Raw genomic sequence first — 26,492 nt, forward strand, 5'->3', positions numbered from 1 at the left:
ATTATGAAGATTAATTAGATATCATGGTGTGAAAATAAATAATCATTTATATTTCTCATTGCATACATACTGAAAGAAACTTTTAATAATATGCACAATAAGGATGGAGCTACTAAAAAAATATATAAATGTTACTGTTAAGACTTGGAAACTCCAGAAAACATAGAGACATCATGCTCTAACAATACTTTAAGAATGGATATTTATAAGCCTTCAAGAAAAATAAATAATGGTATTATGTCAAAATTAACTGAATTATAAATATTAATATGTAACCAGTAAATTATAATCATATTTAGTATATATAAAATGCAAACCTAAAAATCATCTTCTAAGTCAAATGCATTTAACATGTCACTAAATGTTACCAAAATATTACAAAAAATTGCATCTTCACCCAAAAAAAAAAAGTCTTTGTGTTGCAATATGATGATGGACTTGACTTATTACTTGAATTTTATAAATATGAAGTCTACATACAAGACGAAACTGCAACACAAAAAAGGTTTTCTGAGAATGGTTTAGATCCATCTAACAAGCTCTGATGGGTGCAATGGTGAAAGTTGAAAACAAGAAAAATCTGCATAATTCCTGTTAGAAATGCAGATAGCAAAAGCAAAAGTTTTAAAAATGTAACTAACAAGCATAAAAGACTATCAAGAGTTAATTAATTAAATCCTACATTGTAGCTTTGAACATACCTGTAACGCAATGCTTCCCTTCCTAAGTAAAGCAAATTTCTTCCATGCTCACATTTAAAAGTACAGTGGAACCTCAATATAACGCACGTGTTGGGGGACAGTTTTAGTACCTGTGTTTAAAGTGAAAGACATAAAACTTATGTAACCATATTGGGGAACATGATCAAAGCTCCCATATAAGCAATTCCACAGTGTAAATGGGTGCATTATATTGAGGTTCCACTGTACTAAACAAATACATGGCTACTTATCACTCCTTTAAAAAACACAGTCTTCTTTTAATGTAATTATCATAAAACAGCAATATAATATTCAGGCGTGTTTCTGGCATCCATTCTCACAGGAAACAATAATACAAAAACACTAAAAAACTATATGCACACTACTGTCAAAGATGGGCTCATGACCTGCTAAACTGTAGCGTGGGTACAAAGTGAACTCTCTTTTTAAAGATGCTGTCATGAAGGGATAACATCTGTAATACAAGCTGAGATAAAATTTTGCATATTAACCCACTGGCCATTCTTTTCCTATATAAACTACTTACATCCCCATACTGACTCATTTTAACCCTCAAGATAGAAGAAATATGTTCCTTCAAAATTTAAACATGACTAAACAGCATAACATCCGAGAAGACCATAGTCCATAAAGAAAAAAAAAGTCATTGTTTATGCTTACCATTTGAAAATATTTCTTATGAAATAATCTATGAGAATTTATAACATACACAAGTCCTCAAATTCAAAACTAGCAAACTGTTAATCTCATCTAGTGAGTGCCCATCTCATGCAAAGAACTCCTGTAATGTGCACATTCTTAGCCCACTAAGAACTCTGATAAGAGTTTGCAATATATCTCCCAATTATTACATCTATTATAAGTGGTCAGTAAATATAAAAATACACAAAACTGAAGACCACAATATCCATAACTACACACAATACCAGATTAAAAGGATACAAACAAGATGCAAACATCAGGAATAAAGTGATTTAAAAGGTGCACTATTACTTTAAATAACGTTGTTATTTTCAAATAGACAAGCAATAAAAACATAAAAAATTGTAAATACTGTTACATGCATTATAATTCAGTTTATGACCTTCAGCTCCCTGACCAACTGCGGTTGAAATCAAGAATCAGAACTGGAAGTTAGGAAATGAATGCAAAATTTAACAACGCCAGAATAAAAAAAAAATAATAATAACATACAAAAAGTAGTTATAATATTTCATTAGAGCAGATATTTTGAAAAGTCAAAATAAAAAGAAACAGTAGTAGGCCTACTTTTCAAACTGGGACTTTAAATTTTGTACAAGCAATAGATTATAATAACCTATCTGACACTGTAACTTTGGTATGAGGTATTCTTACATCTTATTCAATTTGTCATGCCAATCAATATGTGGCTGACACTTGAAAGCTTCTGCACATACTGCACATTGCACAATCATTAACCACACACACAGCAAATTATCAATGAAAGTTCACTCATGCAGTACTACAACTCAGTTTACAAACAAATGGAAATAATTAAATAATTTGGAGGTTTTGACCAAGATATATAGTTTATTTCCATGTAAACAGGATATGAATGAGGAACAATAACAGAATATGAGACTAATTTTATTACACATTAACAATATATACTACAGGGACAATCAGCCATGAGTCATTTACAACTGTTTCTGACTTCAGCTCACATGAAGGAAAGTTGCTGCATGCAAAACCAAAGGATTGGAACATTCTGATCTATGTATCACATGGAAAGTTTTAGAAAGATATGAGAAGTCTAACTGAAGGTTGAATGTGCTCTGAAAATAATAATAAACAGAAAGAATAAGATAAACTTACTAAGAGAAAGATGAAGGAAGAAAACTTACCTTGCTTTCAACTTTCACACACCATAGCTGCTGATTGAGCTTGATTATGTTAAGTGAATTGCTGTTGAAATAAACAGCATCGTATGTTGCAAGCGATGTATGTCTTGCTGATAAATATTAAAAGCTCCCAATTAAATTCTCCAAGTTCTGCATTCAATGCAGCTTTATAACTTTACAAGTACTGTAGTTTTTTTTTTTTTTTTTTTTTTTTTGGGGGGGGGAGTTATATATAAATGATTACCCACACAAAAAGGGGGAAAAAATGTTAGATGATAAAGAATAAAATTCAATAACAATATTTATTATAATTTTAAAGTGATGTATTAAACTGAAAGTTTCTGTCTATCCTGAACATAACCTGGAGATTCAGAATTCCTTTTAAGTAACAATCAGAAGACAACCCGAGTAAAGATTACAAATGTGTAAAACTTGGAAAATCTAGCATGATTTTTAATATTCATCAACAGTGTAAAAGAGACATAAGAAGTCCTGGTCTTAATTCATGATAATATAAAAAGGTTCTAAACCTGAGCTGTAACTCACAAAGTGCAAAATCCATTCTTCTGACTGGAGAATTTCTCATTATGTCACGACTCTCAGAAATCCCACAGTCATACGAACTTTCAACACCAGACATCGGCGAATTAAGTGGTAGGGACATGCTGCGGTCGAAGCTGAATGAACAAACAAAATAAAAATTTGCTTTAAAAATATGTGGCTCAAATGTTCCTCACCATAAAAGTTTTAGGCCAGACAAAAAAAACTGTTTCAACCATCTAGTTAACAAAGAAGCCATGGAACAGAATTAAAAATTATGGATAAGGTGATTAAAAACTATGAGAACAATTTGGCCTCCATTTACAATCATAAAGTTATATGATAAAAAAACTAAAATTTTACCTGTTGTTTTGTGAAAGTGTGAAATTTCTTACTGTGCACAAGACAGGCATCATATAGTTTGAGTGGGATAACACCCACAGACAAACCAAGTTAAGAGAGATATGGAAGGGAGAGAACGAGACTACAGGATGGCAAATTATGTGTAAGAATTGGCAGATACAGAGTTGGAGAGTCCTATATGAGAGTTGACCCAAAAGTGTGGAAATTACACATGGAAAGGGATGAAAAGGAGGGCAGTATATAGTATCTGGTGCCTTTATGCCCACTAGTATCACTACAATAAACTAAACTTTACTCATATGGCAATCATTATCTGGATAAGGTATCTCACAAATGTAAATTAGGCATATTAAAGCTGTTCCAGCTTTGCTGTAAACTAAAAGTACTGTAGAAAATGCAGTGCATCATGTAAATAATATACCGTGAAAGTTTTGGAGTTTCTCTTCCACCACCCATCTTGTTTCCATGGCATCTCAACGAAGACAGGCTGTCTGAGGACTGTACTGAACCAAGATGAATTCCACTGTCCACTGATGGTCGCTTCGTCAGACGCTGATGCTGCTGTGATTGATGTACAGATGTATGTCCACTGTTATGCAGCTGTGCTGTGCTTGAATCCACAATCCCTGTATTTAAACATCACATCACCCATTACGTAGGCCTTTCTAATGAGAGTATTGTTCTCCATGGCTGATACATCACCATACAGAAATTATTAGCACTATGAAAATACTAAAATAAATATACAAATTAACGCTAATCAATAATCACTAAAATAACTACAAAAAGATGGCTGGGACAAAGTTCCTGTAACTAGGTCGCAGTATTACATTCTGTTTAATTAACAAACTTGTCTTTTATTAGCTATACCAGGTGGCACAAAAGTTGTTTTAAAAATACTGCAAACAAGAATGGCTCTACTGGATTTAAATTAAACTCATTTAATTGTTGGTCATCATTTGAGCTGCATATGTGTCACCTGCCAACTTGTCTGATTTGTAGTACAGTAGAAAAAGAAGGGCTTGTAGCATGTAATGTGAAAAATAATAAATGCACACAAAAGTTTTGAAAAGCACACTTTCGAGACCTAAGCATGATACGACAGTATCAAAATGAATCTTGATGTCATATGAGTCAAGAGTGGACTGACAGTTTATACAATAAGAATCTGTACCATATTCCACAAAACAACACAATATCTGCCTCCTTCAAGTGTTCATTCAGAAGTGCACATACTGAAACTAGCAATTCCATACAAACCTGGAATGGAACCAACCGGGCTGGAAGAAGAACTGTGATTGCTACTGGCACTACCTGCTTCTCCTGACTGAGGAATGTTCACATGCAGCTCTAGACTCACAACTCTGTACTTCTGTGACTCACTTCTGTAAAAGTAGCAGACAAAAGTGGAAACGTTACAGATTTAACGGATATGTACCTTCCCACTTTACACCTCTCAGTGGGCTTTCCATCCCTTTATATTCAACTAGCACAGAAATCTGGAAAATTCATCTCTGCTAGCCTCTCAGACAACGGGCTTAAAAATATGATTCTTTTCAGCTGAGCACATTCATCTCATTCTCCTGCACCTCTATCCCACTGTTTGTATGAATTCCTCACCAAGAACATCTACTAACCTTGTAACAACACCAGGCCGAAGGAAAACACCATCATGTGAACGTGCTGTAGACGCAACAGAAGCCAAGGATACAACTGAACCAGCTGGGGACAGAGTTGATACATCTGGGGATGCTGATGAACCTAGCAGCATAATGTCTGTACCTAGATTTACTGGGGAGACAGAAGACACCTCTGTCCTTACAAGAGTGGATGTTGGAGACCCTAGTGAAGTAGAGCTTGTAGGCGAATTTGTGGCGGAACCTACAACAAGAATTTGTGCTTATAGTAATATGCCTATGTGTCAGTGAACCTGAGGCAGGCACAAAGAGGCAGCATAACTCTCAAGTCTTACCAAGAAGTGTCATGTTATTTTTCTCTCGTGCTGCTTCCAGTCGTTCCATTTCTTGTGCAAGATCCTCATGTTTATTAGAACGTGCACAATCTGTAGCTGTCTGCGCAGACAGGTTACGCACATTTAAGGCTGTGTGATTCCACCTGTACAAAAGGATAGCTGTTTCCTGATGACCTCTGGCACATGCCCACATCTAAAACATTAGTCACAGAGAAAATCAGTTTATTTATGGCATCAGGAAAATAATCACTATTTATACTGACAGCAAAATAAACCCCACAAATATACTCATTTGATAAAGAAAATGAAAACTAACTGAACATTAAAAAAAGGAGGTCCAAATAGTGAACACTGGTATAAAACGTTAAATAACTCTGATCAAAATAATTGATTTTCTTGTTAACATAAATCTTTAAGAAATCTCCACCCTGACTTTCACAAACCGATAATATTAATAATATAATAAATCTGTACCAGTGGTGTATACCCATCTTCATCCTGACTGAGGGCATCAACCTCTGTTTCCAGTAAAAGAGAAGAGTTCTCAGCACGCCAGTGCAGCATGGCACATACCAACCTGAGAACAGAAGTTTAAATAAATTCTTAATAAAGATATAAGTACTATAACTGTATTAGTCAATTAACAAGCAATCATATACAACTAAACCATTGTTATACACTTGAATAACACTTTTATAATATCATCCATTTTAAGAAAGGACAAAAGATTTTAATGTTGATTTCTGGGATGATGTAATGCTATGTTGACTTGAAGGCAGCTACTAATGTTCCTAATACAATACAGGTAATGGTCTAAAAGAATCGGTAGATACCTGATACAGACAGTTACAGCTTCCAGAAAATGAGCAGCAAGCATATGAGGATAAAGTACCCTTACCGCGAATATCCCAAAGATGCAGCCAAATGAAGCAGTGTCATTCCCCTGTGGCTTGAAAACCATGAAGGACCGACTTCCTCCCCTGACCTCCATGCTCTGGTGGTCATTTCTTGGCAATAACTAACTAGACGATCCTCAAAGTTGCTTTGGTTGAAAACTGCAGAACCCTCAACCTGAAGTGTGAAGCGGATCTCCTGTTATTGTCATTACGAAAGCAGTTTTCTTATACAAAATTCTGTTTTATATGACTTTAAATTAAGACTATTATTTTATAATATCAGGGCAGACTCACAAGTAAGATTCATAACCAAATATGGAAAACACAATTTTATCAGTGGCATTCATTTTGTGGGCAAATATAACTTCCAGGTTTCATATTCAACAGTGCTCTATATGGACTCCACTGAACTGATTTAAGATGGCAGACCTTTAAATTGGCTGTGCATAACCACCTGGTTACAACACTAACTGCCAAATGAATGGGTATTAATAGAAAATAATATATGAACAATTTTGTACAAAAATTTATTCTAATAAGCTTTAGATTGACACTACTGAAAGGTAAATATTAAATTGAAGTATGATTCATTCCTTATCACATTTTCTATGGCCATAATTTATACGGAAAAGAGGCTAACATACATGGTACAAAAATAATCTTGAGTTTTACAAGCAACAAGCCACTCACCAGTTCTGAGCAATCAGGCTCCTGCTTTATCTGTAGTCGGTCATCCATTGCCTCTAATCGCTGCAGAAGAGTAAACTTCAGAAGATTGTCACTACTACTTTGCTCCAGCTTTGGCTCACAGGCAGATGTTCGATCTTCTTTTGCTGGCTTCTTGTACTCAAATATCACCGAGTTGGAGATGACAAAACCCTCGCAAGCTACCTGAAGCGTAGCCAGGCCAACTTCATGGGCTACAAAAAGAAAGCATATGAGATGTGAGGTTCTCAAGGCAGTGAAGATCACAATGCTGGTCTTCTGAGCTATTACACCACGCGGACTTACAAGTGGGTACTAACATTTTGAAGAAACACACTGGCTCTATTTTCAGGGCTGAGGGCACATTGTTGTTTTCCTTCAACAATATTCCCCTTGAAAATGTCATAACCTCATCAATCATTACCTACATGATATTTGTATGACTTGAAATTACTGTAAAGTTTAATTTATTAAATGACCTCTTATATACAATATGGATTCTAGAATTTCATGTCTAGATGATATATAAAACTACAAACATCAAAATCAAAGAAAAACCATGTCGAGATGGAGAACAGCAGCATGAATATTTGTGCTTACATTTAAGTAAGGAATGAAATACCTGCAGACACTAATTCTGGTCTGGATTCAGCTATAGCAAAACAACAGCTGTTTATAAACCATGTAGTGTAAAGAAAAGCAAAGTTAAGTTTAGTAACCAGACTAGCGAGCTGGTGATTTTGTAAACACAGCAAATGTAAATTATTACTGAAAGTTCCCTCTGCTGGTCAGGCTGTAACTACAAGAATTAATGGTACAGTAGTATACTAACATAATATATAGACAACTAGACCAAATGTAAAGATAAAGAAACCTTCCATATGGGAGGAGGCAAAGGCTCGGCTTCAGGCTTCTGCACCATAGAGTCGGTCAGTCAGGCCACATGTAAGTCATAACACATGGCTAATAAAAGTCAAAAGTGTCTGGCATATACTGGAGGGGGGGGGGGGGGGGGGGGGGAAGGGCCAGTCCTCAAAGGACTGTTACAATTTAACAAAAAAAGATTTGATATAAATTTCAAGTACCTGGGCAGAAACACCTAAGTACCCCACTTTGCACCAATGTCGTGGGCACAGGGAATGTGTCAAACAGCACTGTGTATGGAGAAGTAGTAGAATACCATGGTCCAGTCACAAGAACCTTCACTCCACCCTGTAGAAAAGAACAAGAACATCTAAGCACAAAAAAATCTTTTCTAGGCCATGTAGAATGATACCAATACTAAATGTGGGCTGATGCTACATCGTCGGCACAAACAGCGTAGCGACAACCCACATCAGTATTGCTACTTCTTGGTCAACAATACGAAATATTGCTTGTTAAGGCTGCGCCAAGTCATCTGTCTTCACGACGCTCGATGTCGGTTTTCCGCCATAGGTTCAAAAGGCATCTGGATGTTGACTGCAGTAAATATTGCATATTTTGTTCGCTGCATGACGACATGCGTCGGAACGCTTGGCACCGGATACCTGCCGAAGTTTTCAATGGCATTCCGGGGTTCACTTCTAGCAAACATACCGTCTGCTGTGCCAGTTGCCCAATTAAAATCAAGAATGAATAAATAGCGCATTATTTATCAACAAACTCTATTGTGCATAATGAAAAGCTATGGGGTTTATAAAGAAATATGGGCAATGATGTGAAAGTAGTTATTAGATCACCTGAGTTACATACACCAGACCGACACTTACCATTCTAGTCCTTAGAGGGGTGGGGGAAAGTTATTTCAGATATAATAAACAGCTTATAAATGAAAAGTGACAATACCTATTTTTTTAATCCTTCAGCGTGGGAGCATTTAAATCCCAAGTCTATACCGTGCTGTGGGAGGAGTTTCTGGTTGGGGATTTAATTTTGAGCTGAAAGTGCATCATTTTACTTATATGGGCACAACTTCCCTAATAATTGATGAATTTTAGTGAAACTTTGAACAAAATGTTCACAACACACTATGCTTTATAGAAAGTTAAAAAATGTACCTTAAGCAGCAGGACGTGCCACACTCGGTAAACTGCTCCCACTTTGTTCACCGTCATTGTATTCATTTTCAGATTCGTCACATGTAAGAAATTCACGAACAGGTAAATCATCGATTACACTTGATTCATCATCTGAATCGAACACGCTACTTTCGGAATCAGTGAGAGGTTCGTCTACACTTCTAGCAATGTCTTGAGGAGACAAAAAACGCCTGCTACTCGAAGCCATATTCACGGCTGACTGACGGCAGATATGTACTATAGAATTCTGTTCTTACCAAGGGGAGAACAGAGAATGCATTGACTAAGGTCGTTGAAATCATATACCGTTAGAAAGGTTGGAATGTGTCCTACACAGCCGTCGAAACCTTAAATCTATTACTCCATTTGTCTTCCCTAGAGAGAGCCACAAAGCAGAGGCTGAATGCAGTTGAGTTCAAAAATCGATCTATATTTCAAAGTCGAAAAACACTGGTAAAATCGATCTGTCAGAGTCATGTTATATATCAATCGATAGCCAGCATTTTTCTCTACATGGCTACTGGATCCAGAAAACATAAAATACAAGGTCAGTCGCTACGAAGAAGGAGAAGTCTTAGCGCGCATTATGCGAGCAGTGCTCGGCACTCCACGCCATGGGATGACTAAGTCATGACGAGCGATGTTCGGCACTCCACGCTGAAGGGTTAATAGTGATTTCTGTTGTTCTTAATTCAGTTTAGAAGTGTTGTAGTAAATGGTGACACAACACACTCACCTCAGGGTAGGCCCACTCTGGCGAGTAGTCGGTAATGTTTGCCGTGCCTTCTCGATAGTCCATTCTTGGTGATGATTGATCATTCCCCTTATCCACAGATGATAATGTGACAGACTTTCCTCTTTGATTTGAAGGGGATTCAGGAGTGGTCTGGTCCATTCCTGTACTCCCAGTACTGTTAACTGCTGCCGTGTTGCTCTCTGTAGAAGATTCAAGAATTTCCAGCTCTGGAAAGTCCCCCAGCATGTCAAATGCATCAAGATTGACAAACACATCATCATCCACCTAGAATAAAAAATGAGATATAATAACAAAAGTGACATTTTTAGATAGCACACATTTTGAGGTGTCTTAAGTTGTCTTGAACAGTTTTTAATCAAAGGATATAGTACCTATACTACAAGCAGGTTTTACTGGTCCTATACAAATGATTCTGTTAGCTCTGAAAATTAGTTACTTGATTTGATAAAAAAGTATGTAACTGAGGTAAACTTACAAAGAAGATACTTTTGAACTTTACCTGTTAGAGCTTAGTGCCTGTTTGTTCCATTACAAATTAAGCCCTTCATAAAACACTGTTGTCATACAAGAAACATAATCAGCATGTAACCATAAATCCAGGACAATGTTCAACTGAGAATAAATAAGAAGGTGGAAGACAGAAAACATCAAATCTCATAAATCTTTGAACAAGGATACTGTGGAGTCTCAACTGGGGGCTCTAGTCCTTCAACTGATGACAATGGAAATCTTTGTTTAATTAGGAACTGTTAATAAATCATATTCTAATAAAAGAAAAGTACTTTTTTGGTGTGTGACTGTGGTTTTAGAAAACATACAGAAATGTCTATCACATTAGAAAACCCAAAATATCTGCATAAAATCACACTCTTCTCTTTAAAATTACAGTTTTTCGTGTTCAGAAAAAAAGGGAAATCTCTGGATAAATATTCACAATACAATGAAGCACACACGTGCACCATTACATCACCTATGAGTCTAATTTTTATAAAGCAGGTATTATTTCAGCAAGCTTTTAGATTAGTAAAAGAAGTTCTTAAAACAAGTATATTGCGCAAGACTGAATTTTGTAAAGTTCGATACACCTTTCTCTGGAACAAATAACCTAAAAATATCATTCTCTTACCATGCTGGAACTTCAAAAGAACAAATACAAAAGTAAAAACTTTTTCCTGATAAAATTATAAAAAGCAGCATACCAAATTGCATGGCATGGAGAAACACTCACTTGTTAGTTACCACAATCAATATAATACTACTTTGCACTGTTACCACATTGTGACTGTCTATTCATCCAAAATTATCCCTGCAAAGATGTGTCTTGGTAAGAGATTAAGTCACTTATGGTAGTCTCTGTTCAAGGAAATTTACGTAAAAATCTTGGAAATTTGTTTTCTTGCTCAACATTCTACAAAAAAACATTTCCAAGAAAATGTTATAACTATTTATGGTCAATTAAATTGTCAAATAAACTCTTAGGTATATAATCATTGCAAATGTACCAGACATCATGATTAGTTACACATCTTCACTTTTTAGAAAATCTAACACAAAAATATTTCACTGTAATAGGAAAACTATTCCTCGCTTGTTTTCTAAGACTGTTCTGGGCAAAATACAAACCTGTGTTGGTGATACCACTACATCACAGCTGTCAATGAAATCCATTGGATTGATTTCTGGAACTATGACATCATCAGGGGACATCTGGTCTCCACTGGAAGGAGCCATAGACTTGGACGCAATAACATGATGAGCACCACTCACCATACTCCCACCACTACGACGGTGGTGGTGGTTTAACTCTGCAGAACATGACAGAGGCATGTTGGCCGACAATGTCCTTTGAATATCTTCCTGGGACAGGTCTAATGTTTCATTAAAGAAACCACCGACCAATGAAACAGTGTCTGTGTTTTTCATCCCAGAATTTGAGCTTGAACTAATAACTAAAACAGTATCACTGCCACAGTAAGTCTGTTTTATGTCCATCAGGTCTTCTCCACTTGTGTCCATGTGTTTGGCTGGAGTGGGTGGAGCACTGCTCATGGAGGAATTTGGGGTTGATAATAATGCTACATGCTGCTGCTTTGGAGTTGCTGATCTCAGAATGCTCTTGTCTCGATTGCTACTTAAGTACGTCGCACCATTACTGTCAAAACCTGATGAGACATTTCCATTTGTAACGTCCATTTTATTACTATCATTGATATTAATATTATTGTTGTTATTGGTAATGTTAATGTTCAGCATGCTATTACTAGTTGCTGTGTTGCTTTCAGACACCGAAGCCTGGTGACAACAGGAAGATGGCGACGAGCCTGTTTCCATGGCTTCCTGCTTCAACACTATTGTTGCTGGTGTCATGGATTTTGATGAATCATTTGTAAGATGTTGGTTTTGATGATGACTCCGCTGGTGATGTGCTGAATTGGCGCTGCAGACAAAGGAAGTGACGGCAACGGGAGAAACTAAGGACTGATGAGTTTGGTTCGTCGAACTGTTCCCAGTGGAACTATTAAGGATGAGGAGGCCTCCACCACCTTGGATTTGGGACAAACTGAGAACAAGAGGGGGGGTTGATGTGGTGGTTGGGTTGCCAGCGCTACCACTAGATGAACTACGATTGTTACTGTGATGATGGGAATGCTGTTGTTGCTGCTGCTGCTGCTGGTGGGAATGATGGGAGTGTAAAGAGATCCCGTCTCGGGAATGGAGACGTGCTGCACTGCTTGCATTGTTGGAAGTTGATGTAAGGATCACGCTTCCTGAGCCAGTTGTGGAAGAAACCTACACATGGAATATAACACTTCTATGAACAGATGCTTAACTGGCATGCAACTTAACAGTTCTATGAATGGTTAACTTTTATGTTCATCCATTAGCAAGTTCTATAATGGTGCCCTAAGAAATGAGTTATTACTTGTGTCTGTTAAATTTTGCTACCTCAGTTTTAAATACATATTTTACTACCACTGCTGCTGATAGTGTCATCCAAATATACTTTCCTAACAAATTCCAAAACTGTAATTAATCAACCAATCACTTAAGTTTCATACACTACGATGCAAGACACAGGTTGGTGAAAATAGAAGGTGGACACAAACAGTTAATTCTGTATTATACTATGGCCAAAACCTGAACTAAAATAGTAGAAATTATTCCTCCATAGATGGCAGAAGCTAATTAAATAATTTATGAAAGTATTGAGTAAATAAAAAGCATACAACAAGATTGCAAAATTTAGATCAAATCTACTTGACTACAGAAAAGGAAAACCATTTGGATGAAATAAAATACTCTATTACTAACTTTGAACACTATACTGAAAATTTATATTCAAAACGCCATTCTCATCAAAGGTTATGAAATTTCAACTGTAAGTGAATACCTGGTTGTTGTTCTCAGTGTTGATAGCAGACATACTAACAACAGCCTGTCGAGCGTTGGAACTGGATGTGAGGTCAGTGGTACTAGTCTTCGCTGCCGTTATCCGCCGCATCGGGTGGGAACAGGTTTTCCCATCAGCACATGTTGAGTCAGGGCAACCACACTCCAGCTGTTTGGTGAGCGCTGCTGCTCGGGCCAGACGCTGCTTCTCCATCAGCTGAGTAACAATGGCTTCCACCGTCTCTGCCGTCTGTCAGAAAAGTCATCACCAGATGCACAAACCATCAACACTATCGAGCACCATGTAGTTGGTATTTGTTAGTTTCACGTCAGGTCAAGTTAAATGTTATGAATTTCAGATTTATGGACTTTTTCAATCGCCACTGGGCTTCCTCAAAAAATTTTAAATTGGTAATTCAACACCATCGCCAATGACATTTAGAGATAAATTGAGTTAACTGTGTTTCAGTCAGTTAAGAGTTAAACTGAATTAGGAAAGCATCTTACCGATATTTCCAGCTCATTATTGAGGTCCGGCTCATCTTCACTGAAAACTGAAAATAAAAATGGAATTAATGATCCATTACAGAATTCTTTGTTTTATAGAGGAATCACAAATATGATAAAGGAACCCTGAATTTTAGTTTGCAGTATTGTACTTCAAACATTTCATAATAAATTATGACTACATAATATATCAGTAAAATCAGTTACCAAAATGAATAGTGCACATGATACGAAGCTGCAAAAGTCACTGGGTAGCAAGGTTACGTAAATCTGGACTATCTTGGTGATTCGCATCTTACATGGACTGTAGAGGTGCCTGGTTCAAACCCCACTTGGGATAATAACTGATATGACAAAAAATATTTTTGAGGTTTCCTCAGTCCTTTCAGGCAAATAACAGAAGACCAACACATAAACTACAGAAATAATAAATTGTGTGAAATTAGAATTTCTGATAGTAAGAACTTTAAATCCCTGAGGTTAACATATTTTGATAATGTGAGACACTGTAATAAGTCTAATTTATTTTGTTTAAAATTTGAAACTGTCAGACTGGACAGAAACTTGAGTTTCTGAATATCAAACTGATTCTTACAGAACTTTCTTTATGATATATCTAAACACAACACAAACCTCGAACATCAATACAAATTTGTTTTGACTTTTAAGACCATCAGTCTTGTCAGTCTGAGTCTGGCATTGGACCGGAATATGATTTAAGTGTTTTCTGGACTAGTCTGACAGAAGAACTAAAACAGTTATTATCCCATTGTGTGGTAATGACAGAAGATATGTACCATACAATTTTATCAATCAAGAATGCAATGCATTGCAGCTGTCTATCCAGAATTACTGTGTCTCATAACACCAAGGTATTCCTCTTTCATCCGAAAATTGAAGACGAGCTTTTCCAGAGATGGCATTGCAAGTAGTTTGAAATCCAAAGATAAAATGCCACTACGCATGATGCTAAAGTTCTACATATATAAATATGACTACAAAGTAAGGAAATACCAGAATAGCTTAGAACATAAAGGAGACAGTGGGAAATTAAGGTAAAAGCTGTTTAAGTGTTCATGCCAGGTCATCATGCATATAAAAGGCATTAAAATGCATAAATTATTAAGAAAATTCCTCTGACTTAATGTAAAATCATACAAACAATATGTACAACAACGAGGAACATTTCCGAGTAGGATTTAAGAGAGATCATGTATGAAACTACGATGTGAAAATATATAATAACTGTACATGTGCAATATGATGAGCAAACCCTCTATAGATACATTTTACTCACTTTAAGAATTAAGCTCCAATATGGTCACCATATTGTAATATACTGCCAGAAATTAAATTTCATTTTCTAATATAAAATTTCACAGTAGACAACAAACAACTGCTGCTGCTGCCCCTGCCGAAGATGACGTCTGCTGCACACGTAACAATTTCTAAGGTTAATACCGTCGGTTCTTAACCTTTAAACTAAGAGATCTCCCATGTATCCCTAGGCCCCCTTCCTTCAACAAAGTAGGACTCAGGATTGAAATTCAGAAAAAAAAATTCCATTACTTTCCTCAGAACCCCCAGGAAAATTTTGGGATAGTACCTAAAATTAAGCCATGTTAACAAATTTTAGCAGACCTTATCAGTACCTAATTTAATGTAAACCTATTCAGTGGTTTTCAAATTAGTACATGCAAGCAGGCACACATACAGACAGACAGATATGGTAAACGTAACAGGTACATTTTTGAAACTTCATTGTGAATGTACCTAAAAATATGAACATAAAAGGATGTTCACAAGAACACTATCTTATACACTGTTAAGATACAATTATAGGACAGAAATAAACTATATCAAAACAAGTTCGCACACTGGGACTGTATTTAACGTATAGTCTGCAATGTACCTGAATAGTCTTCTTTATCTTGTGAATGCAGCAATGCTGATACTGTAACAGCAATGGTTCTTTCTACACATCAGAGAATGCACAGCAAATATTAAAAAAATTAAACCAAAGTAAAAGAAATCTATAATCATACCACCTGATGTGAACAGGTTGAGTGTGAGTGAAATTTTTTCAACAGATGTGATTTTCCAGATAACAGAACTTACCTTGTAAATGGGTGTGTCCACAGCCAGAATTAACAGTATTTAATAAGGAGTCAAGTAGTAAGCAAATAAAAGTAAATAATTTGCATGAAATTCTTGGTGGATGCAAGAAAGCAAAGAATGAAGTGCCTGCTTCCTATAGCCTGTCAATTTAGTGGCAGTGAAAGAGTGCTAGTTAATAGACAACTGTTATGATTATTCATTGAGCTCTGTAATTCAGTTCAATCAATATTCATGTGTTCTTTTGCAAACTGCATGGGGAGAATGCATTATGGGTTGGTTGTGTCCATCTATCCAGTCAATTCTACTTGAGAACCACTGGACGTATTTCGATGAAATCTGGTAAGAGGTCATGCCATTCTGCACAACCTCAAAATCAAACTTTGATAACAAAGAGACAAATGAGGAAAGCCATGAGTAGACAATGATATGCTGCAATCTGGTGGCCAAAGTGGGAACTATTAAACAAGGCAGATATAATACCTCTAAATGCAGGTTGCAAAGAACGCATGATATTGTGTGTTTTCTGGAATGGAATACACTTTCCAAGCTTGTTTGTTATTTCTTTACTATTTTTGGCATCTCTCCTTACTCTTTCTCAATTCAAGCTGCACGTTCCCTGAACAGAAAGCTTCATGAACCTTTTTTTATCAAGGTTTTCTAACATAAGAATACAATTTCTTGAGTGTCATGAAGTTGTTCAATGTTTCCTTAGGTCTCTCCAAATAAATATGAGAAGACAAGTTTTGTCCAACACTCTTCTCAAACACCCTTCATATTGAAGATGGCTATCATCTGGGTTGTAGCGCCATGTAGTTTGGTAGAAGTTTATCAACGTTTCAGAGGTCCCTGCTGCCTTCATCAGCAGGACAATGAGTGAAGCAGCAAATATCTCTGAAATGGCTATAAACTTTTACCAGACTACACGGCGCTACAACCCAGATGATAGCCATCTTTAGACTTACCACCACAAAAACCTCAAATCCTACCCTTCATATTAATAATCATGTCACCATTTCTTCTTCAACGCTATATAACACTGGGAAAACAGGAAATAAATATAGAACACCAGCTTGATATTCTCAAACAAAGAAACTACTTCGAAAACTAGATACTGATTATAAGACAATATTAAAGTGCATCTTAGAGAAATGTGTTTTAAAAATGTTAACTTGTTGAACTAAACCAGTATAAAATAAAATGATGGGTTTTTGTGGTCACAGTTATGGACTTTCGAGTTACATGATAACCACGTCTTGTTCAGTTAAATGTGGTAACTATCAATTACTCACAAAAGACCCTGTACCATTGGATATCACTTGCTGGAACAGCGGTATTATACAAAGGAACCATTACTGGTACGTTAGAAATTCTTAAAACATAGGCCCATGTATAATTCCTGGCTACACAATTCTGAAATTTCTGATAATGCAAGAAACAATGAAATCTGACCTAATGAGAAGCCATGCGGTAAAGAGAGGGGATGATGCAGCAAGCAACACAGATCTGTTTTCACTTCACCCTGCATAACACCAGCACCACTGGAGTAGGAAGAAGAAGAAGTAGAAGATGTAGAGGATGTACAGGGGGCTGATGGCGACTCACACATGGGCCTGAGCTGCGACACCAGTTCTTCCTTGGTCCACTCCTTTTTGTCACCCCATAAAGCCAGGCTCGGTGTGATTACTGCCAGTTTGTTGTCATCTGGATATGGCACATTGAGGTAGTGGACCAACACTATATCTGGGTTCTGCAACACATCACACTCTACAGTTAAACTGTTCAATGTCAGTCTCTCAGGACCCTGAAATGTATGCGCAAAAGCTGTCATGATTTCTATGCAATTTCAGATATAACACATTTACATTTCCCATCTTGTTGGCATAGTTTCTGCATTCTTCCACCAGGGAACAGGTGCATTAAGCAAATCAGAACGGAATTTATGGCAGACCAATACCAAGCCCACCACAGTTTCACACGGTTGCCCTGCTTGTATATTAGGAATTACAAAGTTAAAAAGCACAGTGTAGCTTTCTTGGGTCATCACTAGTGTCAGCACGGGACACGCTTCCGTTTCAGAGACCGTCTCTGCCACCGTCATCCAGTCTGTGCTATCAAGGTGTGTGTGTCAAGCATACAAAGCACAACAAAACTAATAATCATTGAAGATTTCCGTCTTCTGGGTTGTTGCGCTGTGTAGTCTGGTCGATGTTTACCACCGTTTCAGAGGTCACACTGCCTCCGTCATCAGGGCGATGAGCGCAACAACCCAGAAGACGGAAATCTTCATACTCACCGCTGTGAGAACCTCAAGTCTTACATAATAATCATTGCATGGGGCTGAACTTCCACAAGCTCAGACTGACTAATGAAAAGTAAATCTACCCACCATCTGCACATAATGTTCCCATATTAATTTAGCTCCTTTAATTGCATTGCTACAAAGAAATGAGTACAAGTAATAAGGCATCTGGTTTTATTAAAGTCGGAAGATTTACGGATACAAATGAATTTTTAACATCAGCACTAGAAAGAGTTTATGGCACAGTATACGCAGATTGTTAAAGCGCGCGATATAATGTGTTACAGTTAAAAGTCTTTTATGCAGACTCCAGCGTCACATTCATTTAACATCCTTGTGTGTGTTCTGCCACTGAATTAAAAACACGGGCCTAAATTCCTCTTCTCCAATAAAACAGACACAACGGAAATCATGGCACAGCCCAACTGTTTACAGGGCCTGCAGTTAGTGTTGAGATCAATTTAAATGTAATTAATGATCTTACCTGGAGTAGCCAATAGCATCTACGATGAAATGTCGGCAATATGGCTGAATGGACGTAACACCCGTATATACACTGAAACACAAACATATCAGTTGCATCTAGAGCTCATGAAACTATGACAGGATTCTCAATAACCATCTGTCGCAGACACTTACTGGCTTTTTCTGAACCAGGAAATTAATTACCATGCACACAGCAGATCAACACTGGATCCTACCCTGATCCTGATAAATCCAGTCCATACCTTCGATCATTTATTTAAGATACATTTTAATATTATCCGCCCATTTATACCTGTGCCTTGAAAGTGGTCTACTCGGTTCTGGTTCTGACTACAATTCTGTAAATATATTTTTCTTTTCTTCAGTCCAATTTGGTTTACAGTTCTGCTTTTAAGGTAAATGCAACTGGAACTGATATTGCTACGATTCGCCATCAGAAATGAATGCCCTTCCAATTGAACGGGGGGGGGGGGGGGGGGGGGGGGGGTCCAATTTCTTATTAGCAATGCCAATCTAATGGGAAATCAACATATACATGTGGTTGTTCACGATACAGATTCAAGTAATCCTTAGCTGTTTCAAATTAAGTTTCATAACATGGGAAACTGTAATTAATTTATTTTATGATTCACAAAGTTTTGAACACAAATTACCAAAATAGAGAAGATTAACCATTTTTTTTCTTGGTTCTAGTATTTACCATTTTCCTACGATACCACCGTGTAAATTATTTCAAAAACCGAAAACTTTCCGGGGTTCATTACCTTGTTCACAAGGGCCAGACATCGATCCCTAGCTGAGCTACAATGACGTCAATAACAGGAACATAAATCCTATATCCTACTATAAATCCTAACGACTCTCTCACAAATAAACATATCAGATTTCGTTCGTCACAGAAAAAGTCGTAAGTTTAGCGTGACAAAGATACAGTCTAAACAGAGATTACAGTCTGACATAATTCGGTTCCACTTCTCGGATGTCGGTGTGAGAGATCAGCTTATATACATATAATTAATTACCATTCAGTTTTTAACCATTCCAATTTCAAACACTCTTCTCCGATTTTTTTTCCCCCAAATAAAACACGGAGAAATGGGAAATACAGTAATTAAATTTCAATTTTTTTTCAATATCCACGAAAACCACTGAATACATTTTAATACCAATCGGCATTCTACGAATCTGATTCAGGAAAATAGGAGGGTTGACTTATAAATCCCTGCCCCCCACCCCCCAACTCTCAATTCCACCCGCTGGATCAATACGCGTTTCCATTTAACCCTCTCAAATTTGACTCTAAATATCAAGACCAGCGTGGAAGTAATAACATCCGATGCCAATCATTTTAGGAAAAACATCCATCAAAAAAGCACTGCGTCTTCTGTAAAAATAAGCGTTGGACTGCAGAACTCGAGACAGGGGAGCAACCAGACAGACAAACAAACATGTTTAAGATGTTTGAGAACGCGCTAAGTAGACCGATGCAGTAGTTTATACTTTATTCAATATCCAGATCAATTTTAATAAAATCTTATTCAAAATATAAGCACCACGTGACACACAGATAAATTAGACTTCAACGCTTAATATAAAATATACAAAAAAAAACCAGGAGAATACAGGCCTATATGTCGACTGTCGTCTTCTGGGTTATGACGCGAATGTAGGCAATACGTTCTTCCGAAACGTCGGTTAAGTGCCTGCAAGACCACACGGCGTCACAATCCAGCAGACCACAATCGAGATATTACCGGCAAAGCCATGAGAACCTCGACGTTTCGAAAAGGCCTACTCCTAACCAACTCTCCAAACCTTTTCGTGACTAGAGTCGTTTCTCCGATGATCAAGATATTTCTTACGAGATGAAGGCAATGCCTCAGTTGAAGAAATCCCTTACTCCTGCACAAAAAAGGTAAATCACTTTGACCAAAGAAGACTGCCTGCCAGGTCAGTCCACTTCACTCCTTCACAACTTACGCTCATTTATTTAATTTCAATACTCACCCCCCCCCCCCCACCCTCCAAAAAAACCCACGTCTTCTTAGTGTTCCCGATAAATCTCTTACCCCCTTGCGTCTCACATACCGCGCTCATTCCGTCCTTAATTTGCACTCAGCTTAACAACACAAAGATTTCTGGTTCTCACGGCGACGCACTGACGATGGCCGTCTTCTGGGACGTTGCACCGCGTGTCTCGTAGAAACTGACCGACGTTTCAGAGGTGCCTTGTGCCTCCATCATCCCTGATGATGGACGCAATGTGAGTCGTCATCTGTCAGCGTAGACGGCGCAACATCTCAGAAGATGTCTGTGTTTGTACCAACGAACATCACATTAAGAAGGTAAATCTGTAAGACAGCGCAAGCCGGTTCACCGCTACGCTAAAATTCCGAATGAAATTTGACGTTCTAACGGCGGAGAAGGTGCCATGTGATGCTGTGGGCTGATTCGTAGCACGGAAGAAACCTTTTGCTATCTACCTACGAGTCTGCACAACGCCTGAAGTACGGTATTTTCCTTTCCACATAATTCACCAACATCGCGATTAAAAACAAATTCGAGGGGTTTTTTTCTCTCCCTGTGGGGAGAATTCCGGCGGGTTTTATATCCCGTTCACAGCAGAAACTCTCCTACCATAAACTAGTCTCGTACAAAGGAACTCACCTGAAAAAGCATGTTTCGACCATTCGTGTTTTGTGGTTCCTCTTTGATCCGTTTCAATTCTACACATCATTAGTAAAACAGAGATTGGGCACACAAGGAACCACACAACATCACATAAATACATATATATATATGCTACCTTTTATGTTGGAGGGCAATAACATAAATTATAATATAATAACCACGCCTCCATACTCCAACGACAATCTCCACAGTTTTAGAGAGAGATTACCAGAATGCGGCATATTGAATTATACTCGATGGGGAGTTCGGGGTTCAGAAGGGGAGAAAAAACCTAGAGAACAGCACTCCTAGGATTACAGGAAGAGTAAACGGGAGAACACTGGAAGACGGGGAAAAGACAGGACATCCCGGAACACGGATGTTACTGAACTCCGTGGTTGTTGCTTACGTTCTGATGTTAGGTTTCTGTCTTACGCGGGACGTATTCTAAGAAAACCGAGGCCTGATTATGGAGGCAGCAAGCACCTCTGAAACGTCGGCAAACTGCCAGACTGCAAACACGGAAGACAGCCATCTCCAATTTACGTACAGTTACTGGTAAGGACAGTTCAGTACACTAACACTCAAGTGCTAGTTAAGAGGTGGTTAAGAGGTTTCTGTTGGCAATGAAGTTTATTAACGACGTGCGCTGAACAACAATTTAACATAAGCCTGCACGCAGTGACACGCATTAATATACATTCAAAATTATTTCGATAAAGTTTATTTTCGTACGAAAATCCAGGGCAAAAACGGGCCCGTACGTTCAAACAGCGGTCTACCCAGAAAACCAGCATCAACGAAGAACGGAGATGTGCAATTTAAAAGTAAAATTTAAAAAAAAAAAATACAAAACTGTCCATGAAATAAAAATAAATAGTCTACAACAGAGAATTCAGTCTCGGTGACACTTCACACAGTTATAGCCACAGTGCATCTAGCACTAATGTGACATAAATAAACCTTAAACCCAAACTGCAAACTATAAACATTTTACGACAGGGGGGAAAACCCCTATAAACATTGCTGAGAACTTTACCACGGGTTGTTAGACCCATTAACCAATTAGCAGAACGCGCGGTTTTGGTACTTAAATTGACGTCAGAGCTAACGTGGAGCAGTGCGCGAACATCCACCAGTATCGGCGAGCTTCATGTAACTTAATACCACGACCTGACGGCAGAGGTTCCGCTGTGGATACTCGTTTACGTCGTCTCAAATAACTAACAGACTCGTCGCTTGCGTGTATGATGTACAGTCCTATTGCTTTATAATGGTCGCTGGCTTGCGCAATAGGGGAGGGAAGTAGGAAGTAGTGGGAGAAGCAATGCGAGGCAGAGTTCTCCTATACTGGCAACAGAAGCAGACGCACGTACGGATCAGAAATACAACACGGGCCCGTAATTACCGTGACACTTACTGATGTTAATGAACTGATTTTTATTACGCGCCTCTAAAATTCTGGCTGGCCACGAACTTTTCCTTTTGACTATGTAAGCCCACGTGCTACCATTGGTCCACTCCCATACCTGCTCCCATTGGCTCGGGGCAGGCTACACCTTTCACTTCCCGACCTATAAATCCAGCTCCTCACACCCTATTGGCATATTCATCGCCCTGATGACGGAGGCAGTATGACCTCTGAAACGTTGGTTAACATCGACCAGACTACACAGCGCAATAACCCAGAAGACGGATATCTTCATACTTTATGCTCCCTTGCATCATAAAGGTAAAACCCCCTAACACGAAGCTACCAGCAAACTCAACACTGCGCAGCCAAAATTCAGCGGTCTCCATAAAATAATGAAACTGTAGCAATAATTTAGTCTGCAGTGTGATGAGGCAAGATTGTTTAATGGAGTCGGAAGCAAGAGAGAAGATAAACAGCACAATTAACAACATCGCATCGAATTCTGAAAGACTCGCAACGTTTTGAAGTCTCTTGTTCGGTACATACATACATATCTTATGACTATATTAAAACTGTGAGTTCCGAAATTCACGTAAAGACAGTGAACGTAAATTTCGCCCTTTCAGAACTCAAAATACATTTTACACGCTTGAGAGTCACGTTTCAAAGAATTAATAAAAAATGCATCAACCTCACAGAAACTGAGAAAGAATCTGACAGAGAAGACGAAGAAAAGTTCCCGAGGGATCAAAGGGAACTTGAACAAACAGGAGGAGAAAGAGAGAGAGATAGGCTTAAAAGCAACTCAGGATAATACAAGGGGCTCATCTTCCTCCCTTTGCCTTCGAGCCAGTTTTAGAGGAGAAATCTCGAATCGAGTGCCGTACTTTTCAACTTCTTACACGAAACTCCTCTTCAGCTCAAAATTAACCGGCAAATATGGAAGGTAACAGGTCGTATTACACGGGCAGCGGAAACAACGAACCTGGGCTTTTCCCCAATTTCGCTCCAACTCTCTCTCTCTCTCGAGACACGAGTTTATTTCCTGGAAATAATCCTGCAAGAAACTAAACTGGTACTTGGTTCGAGGATTGTTACGACTCTACATCAACTTCAGAGATTTATTTAGCCTACGGGCGATGTACATATTTCAGAACTCGGGAAAATGTTTTATAGATCCAATTGTAACGAATCACTTATGGCTCTAACTAATTAATTTAAACTCCAGCTAAACACTACGACTAATTAAAAAATTAGATTCCTACACCGAATAAATGCGCTAAACATGCCCCGAAAAAATAATCATTATTTATTCTGCCATCGAACAGAAACGTGTAAATTTATTTTAACGTGCAAAATGCCAGGTTACTGACCATTAAGAAAATTGGCACACATAATTCACATAATTGCTCGTATTATCCTTTAATGGGTTTAAGTAGGAAGGGGAGGCGAGAGGCAAAACCACGTAAATATCACTGCGCGGCTTAGTGGAAGGGCTTCAGAGGATGCTGAAAGGGGAAACACGAGAAGATAAAAGAACGAAACTTCATCTGACACGGAAAAGAGAGCGAGAAGGCAGTGAAATCATTTCTGTGACTGGGGAAAGGGTTGCAAGAAGTTTGCAGCGTTGTTTGTCGACGCCAGTCGTCATAGCAACGTTGTTAATATTAGAAATAAAGCGAGAGAGAGAATCATTCACCGTGGGGACTTGGGGCAACAAAAATGTTTGCTGCCACGTTACAACTCAACTCAGGGTCACTTTCTACTTTCACCGTTCCCTGATTTATGTAATTACAGACAAATATCAAGAGATCTACCTTCTGATATTTATATTACCACGTATTGTACTTTCATTAACATCGCACGTTTCTCCTAGTGATGACCTAGCTAGAGTAGAAACATTCGGGAATTAAACAAATAAAACAGCCATCAATTGCCTTGTGTTCTTAGTTGAATATGGATTGTCTCTAGAATAATAATCTGGCAGCTTAGGAGGGCGTAAGAAGGTTCCAAGGAAAGATCCGAGACACGAAGGATACAACAGCTTTGCTTTAAAAAAAACGCTGTACTTTGCTTAGCTCTCTGTGAAAAACAACTGAAATCTGACCAATTTGTAACACAAAACCACAGGCAACACACATTAACCCTTAGAAGGTAAAGTTCGCAGAAATAATATCTAGATTCAGTCCGTACCGCGAAGAAAACAAAACACTTCACCATTACAAACTTTAACTTGTTTGATAGCGTTTAAGGAAGTGATCGCTGTTTACTTAGAGAACAAAATGCTAACTCACATATTCCTGAAACCGGTGGCACAAGTGAGATTTCAGGTTCTCCTGGCGGCGAGTCTGAAGATGACTGTCATCCAGAATGTTTCGCCTTGTAGTCCCGTGAAACTTTACCGACGTTTCAGAGGCGCTTACTGCCTCGATCATCAGGGTACCATACTACACGACAAAACATCCCAGAAGACAGCCAGTGTTCAGAAGAGCCCTCCACTGACCCCTACTCCTAAGCCAGATGGATGCAATCCACATCCTCCATGTTAATGTCTAGGTCTGAGGGCCGAGGGTCAACTTACCTCGGTGCCCTGCACCTTGAGCTTCATGTGGTCCTCACGCGTCGTCTTTCCGTCTTTGCGTTTCTTCCAGCAGTAGCCGTCGCGACGGTATCGCACCTTCTTGCGGCTGTACAGCAACATGGAGCCGCTCTTCGGCCTGCCAACATGAGGCAAGTACAGTTCACAGACCAGGAGAAAATCCCTGCTAGGAATTCGATATACGCGCATGCGCAAGATTTCGCGGTTTGTGACGACCCATCCTAAAAGCATTCGTTCCACAACCACTGAACGAACAACAGACAACAATCTTTCATGTGTTCTAATGGGTACAGCTTTAAGATTACCTCACAGCGGCACAGCGATTTAATCTATAATATTATCGCAACACCCGCAGAACACATTACAAGTGCGCTCACTACACGCTACTCGTAACTGCTTGATGTTTTCAGTCTGTGTGTAGTAGAGTAAAACTCTGACGTATCACACTTCCCACCAATAGCAGCCCTCTAGCCCAGCTGATAAGTAACATTCCCCCCGCACCGGGTTTTTCTCCTGATCTGTGGACTGTACATTGACGCGCCACTAAACATACTCGAGGCCATACGACTTACACGACACCTAAATATAAATGAACTGTAGAGTTTAGTGGTCCATTTCTGTGCAGATTTGTCAATAAATTTATTAATACCGGAAGAATGAAAATGCAGTTAAAAATCGAATGAAATTTCACGGCTTCCTAAGCCATTATAGACAATTCGATTTAAAAAAATCATCTCATTCGGGAATCGAAGCTCAGCCGTTCGCCTCGCAGGCAAGCACGCTATCATTTTAACTATAACTAATCTTATTACTTTTGCGAACACCAAATAAAACTGAAAATAAAACAATGTATTAGAAAGAAACAGCGTAGCGTTGACACATAACACTTCGATCATGACGGTGCACCGTCATTTTGAAAAACAACAGCAAAATCGGGGGGGGGGGGGGGGGGAGAGGTTTTTCGATCGGAGTCCCTTGTTATCAGGACAGCCTGGAAGCGTGGACGAGTTCATCTTGGTTGTGGCTGTGAAACTAAAATGGAACGAGGGCAGACAAAACCGGAGAGAAATATGTGTGTGCCGTCTTTTTATTCTATAACTTTCGCTGTTTCTCTTAACAAACTTTGCTGCGA

At 38.4% G+C, this 26,492-nt stretch overlaps 1 protein-coding gene across 10 annotated transcripts in view; it reads right to left on the reverse strand.

Moving 5' to 3' along the window:
- Camta (Calmodulin-binding transcription activator) overlaps window positions 1-26,492 on the reverse strand; it is a 158,589-nt gene that overhangs the window by 23,256 nt on the left and 108,841 nt on the right. For 8 of the 10 annotated variants that reach the window (XM_087356194.1, XM_087356195.1, XM_087356189.1 and 5 more), the window contains 16 exons: window positions 25,343-25,478; window positions 18,676-18,747; window positions 17,411-17,639; window positions 13,775-13,821; window positions 13,269-13,517; window positions 11,501-12,667; window positions 9,857-10,141; window positions 8,146-8,272; window positions 7,046-7,275; window positions 6,358-6,530; window positions 5,934-6,036; window positions 5,460-5,652; window positions 5,125-5,368; window positions 4,748-4,872; window positions 3,909-4,113; window positions 3,131-3,261 (listed from right to left, as the gene is read on the reverse strand). In XM_087356194.1, coding sequence (XP_087212320.1) covers window positions 3,131-3,261; window positions 3,909-4,113; window positions 4,748-4,872; window positions 5,125-5,368; window positions 5,460-5,652; window positions 5,934-6,036; window positions 6,358-6,530; window positions 7,046-7,275; window positions 8,146-8,272; window positions 9,857-10,141; window positions 11,501-12,667; window positions 13,269-13,517; window positions 13,775-13,821; window positions 17,411-17,639; window positions 18,676-18,747; window positions 25,343-25,478 — 3,716 coding nt within the window. Of the gene's footprint in view, window positions 1-3,130; window positions 3,262-3,908; window positions 4,114-4,747; window positions 4,873-5,124; window positions 5,369-5,459; window positions 5,653-5,933; window positions 6,037-6,357; window positions 6,531-7,045; window positions 7,276-8,145; window positions 8,273-9,856; window positions 10,142-11,500; window positions 12,668-13,268; window positions 13,518-13,774; window positions 13,822-17,341; window positions 17,640-18,675; window positions 18,748-25,342; window positions 25,479-26,492 lie in introns of those variants that run through there. The other 2 variants (XM_087356193.1, XM_087356225.1) reach the window with 2 other exon arrangements.

The sequence above is a fragment of the Zootermopsis nevadensis genome, unplaced genomic scaffold (assembly GCF_977971745.1).
Source record: "Zootermopsis nevadensis isolate Lab colony 2312 unplaced genomic scaffold, Znev_1.0 Znev_ptg000002l, whole genome shotgun sequence".
In the NCBI taxonomy this organism is placed as follows: Eukaryota; Metazoa; Arthropoda; class Insecta; order Blattodea; family Termopsidae; genus Zootermopsis; species Zootermopsis nevadensis.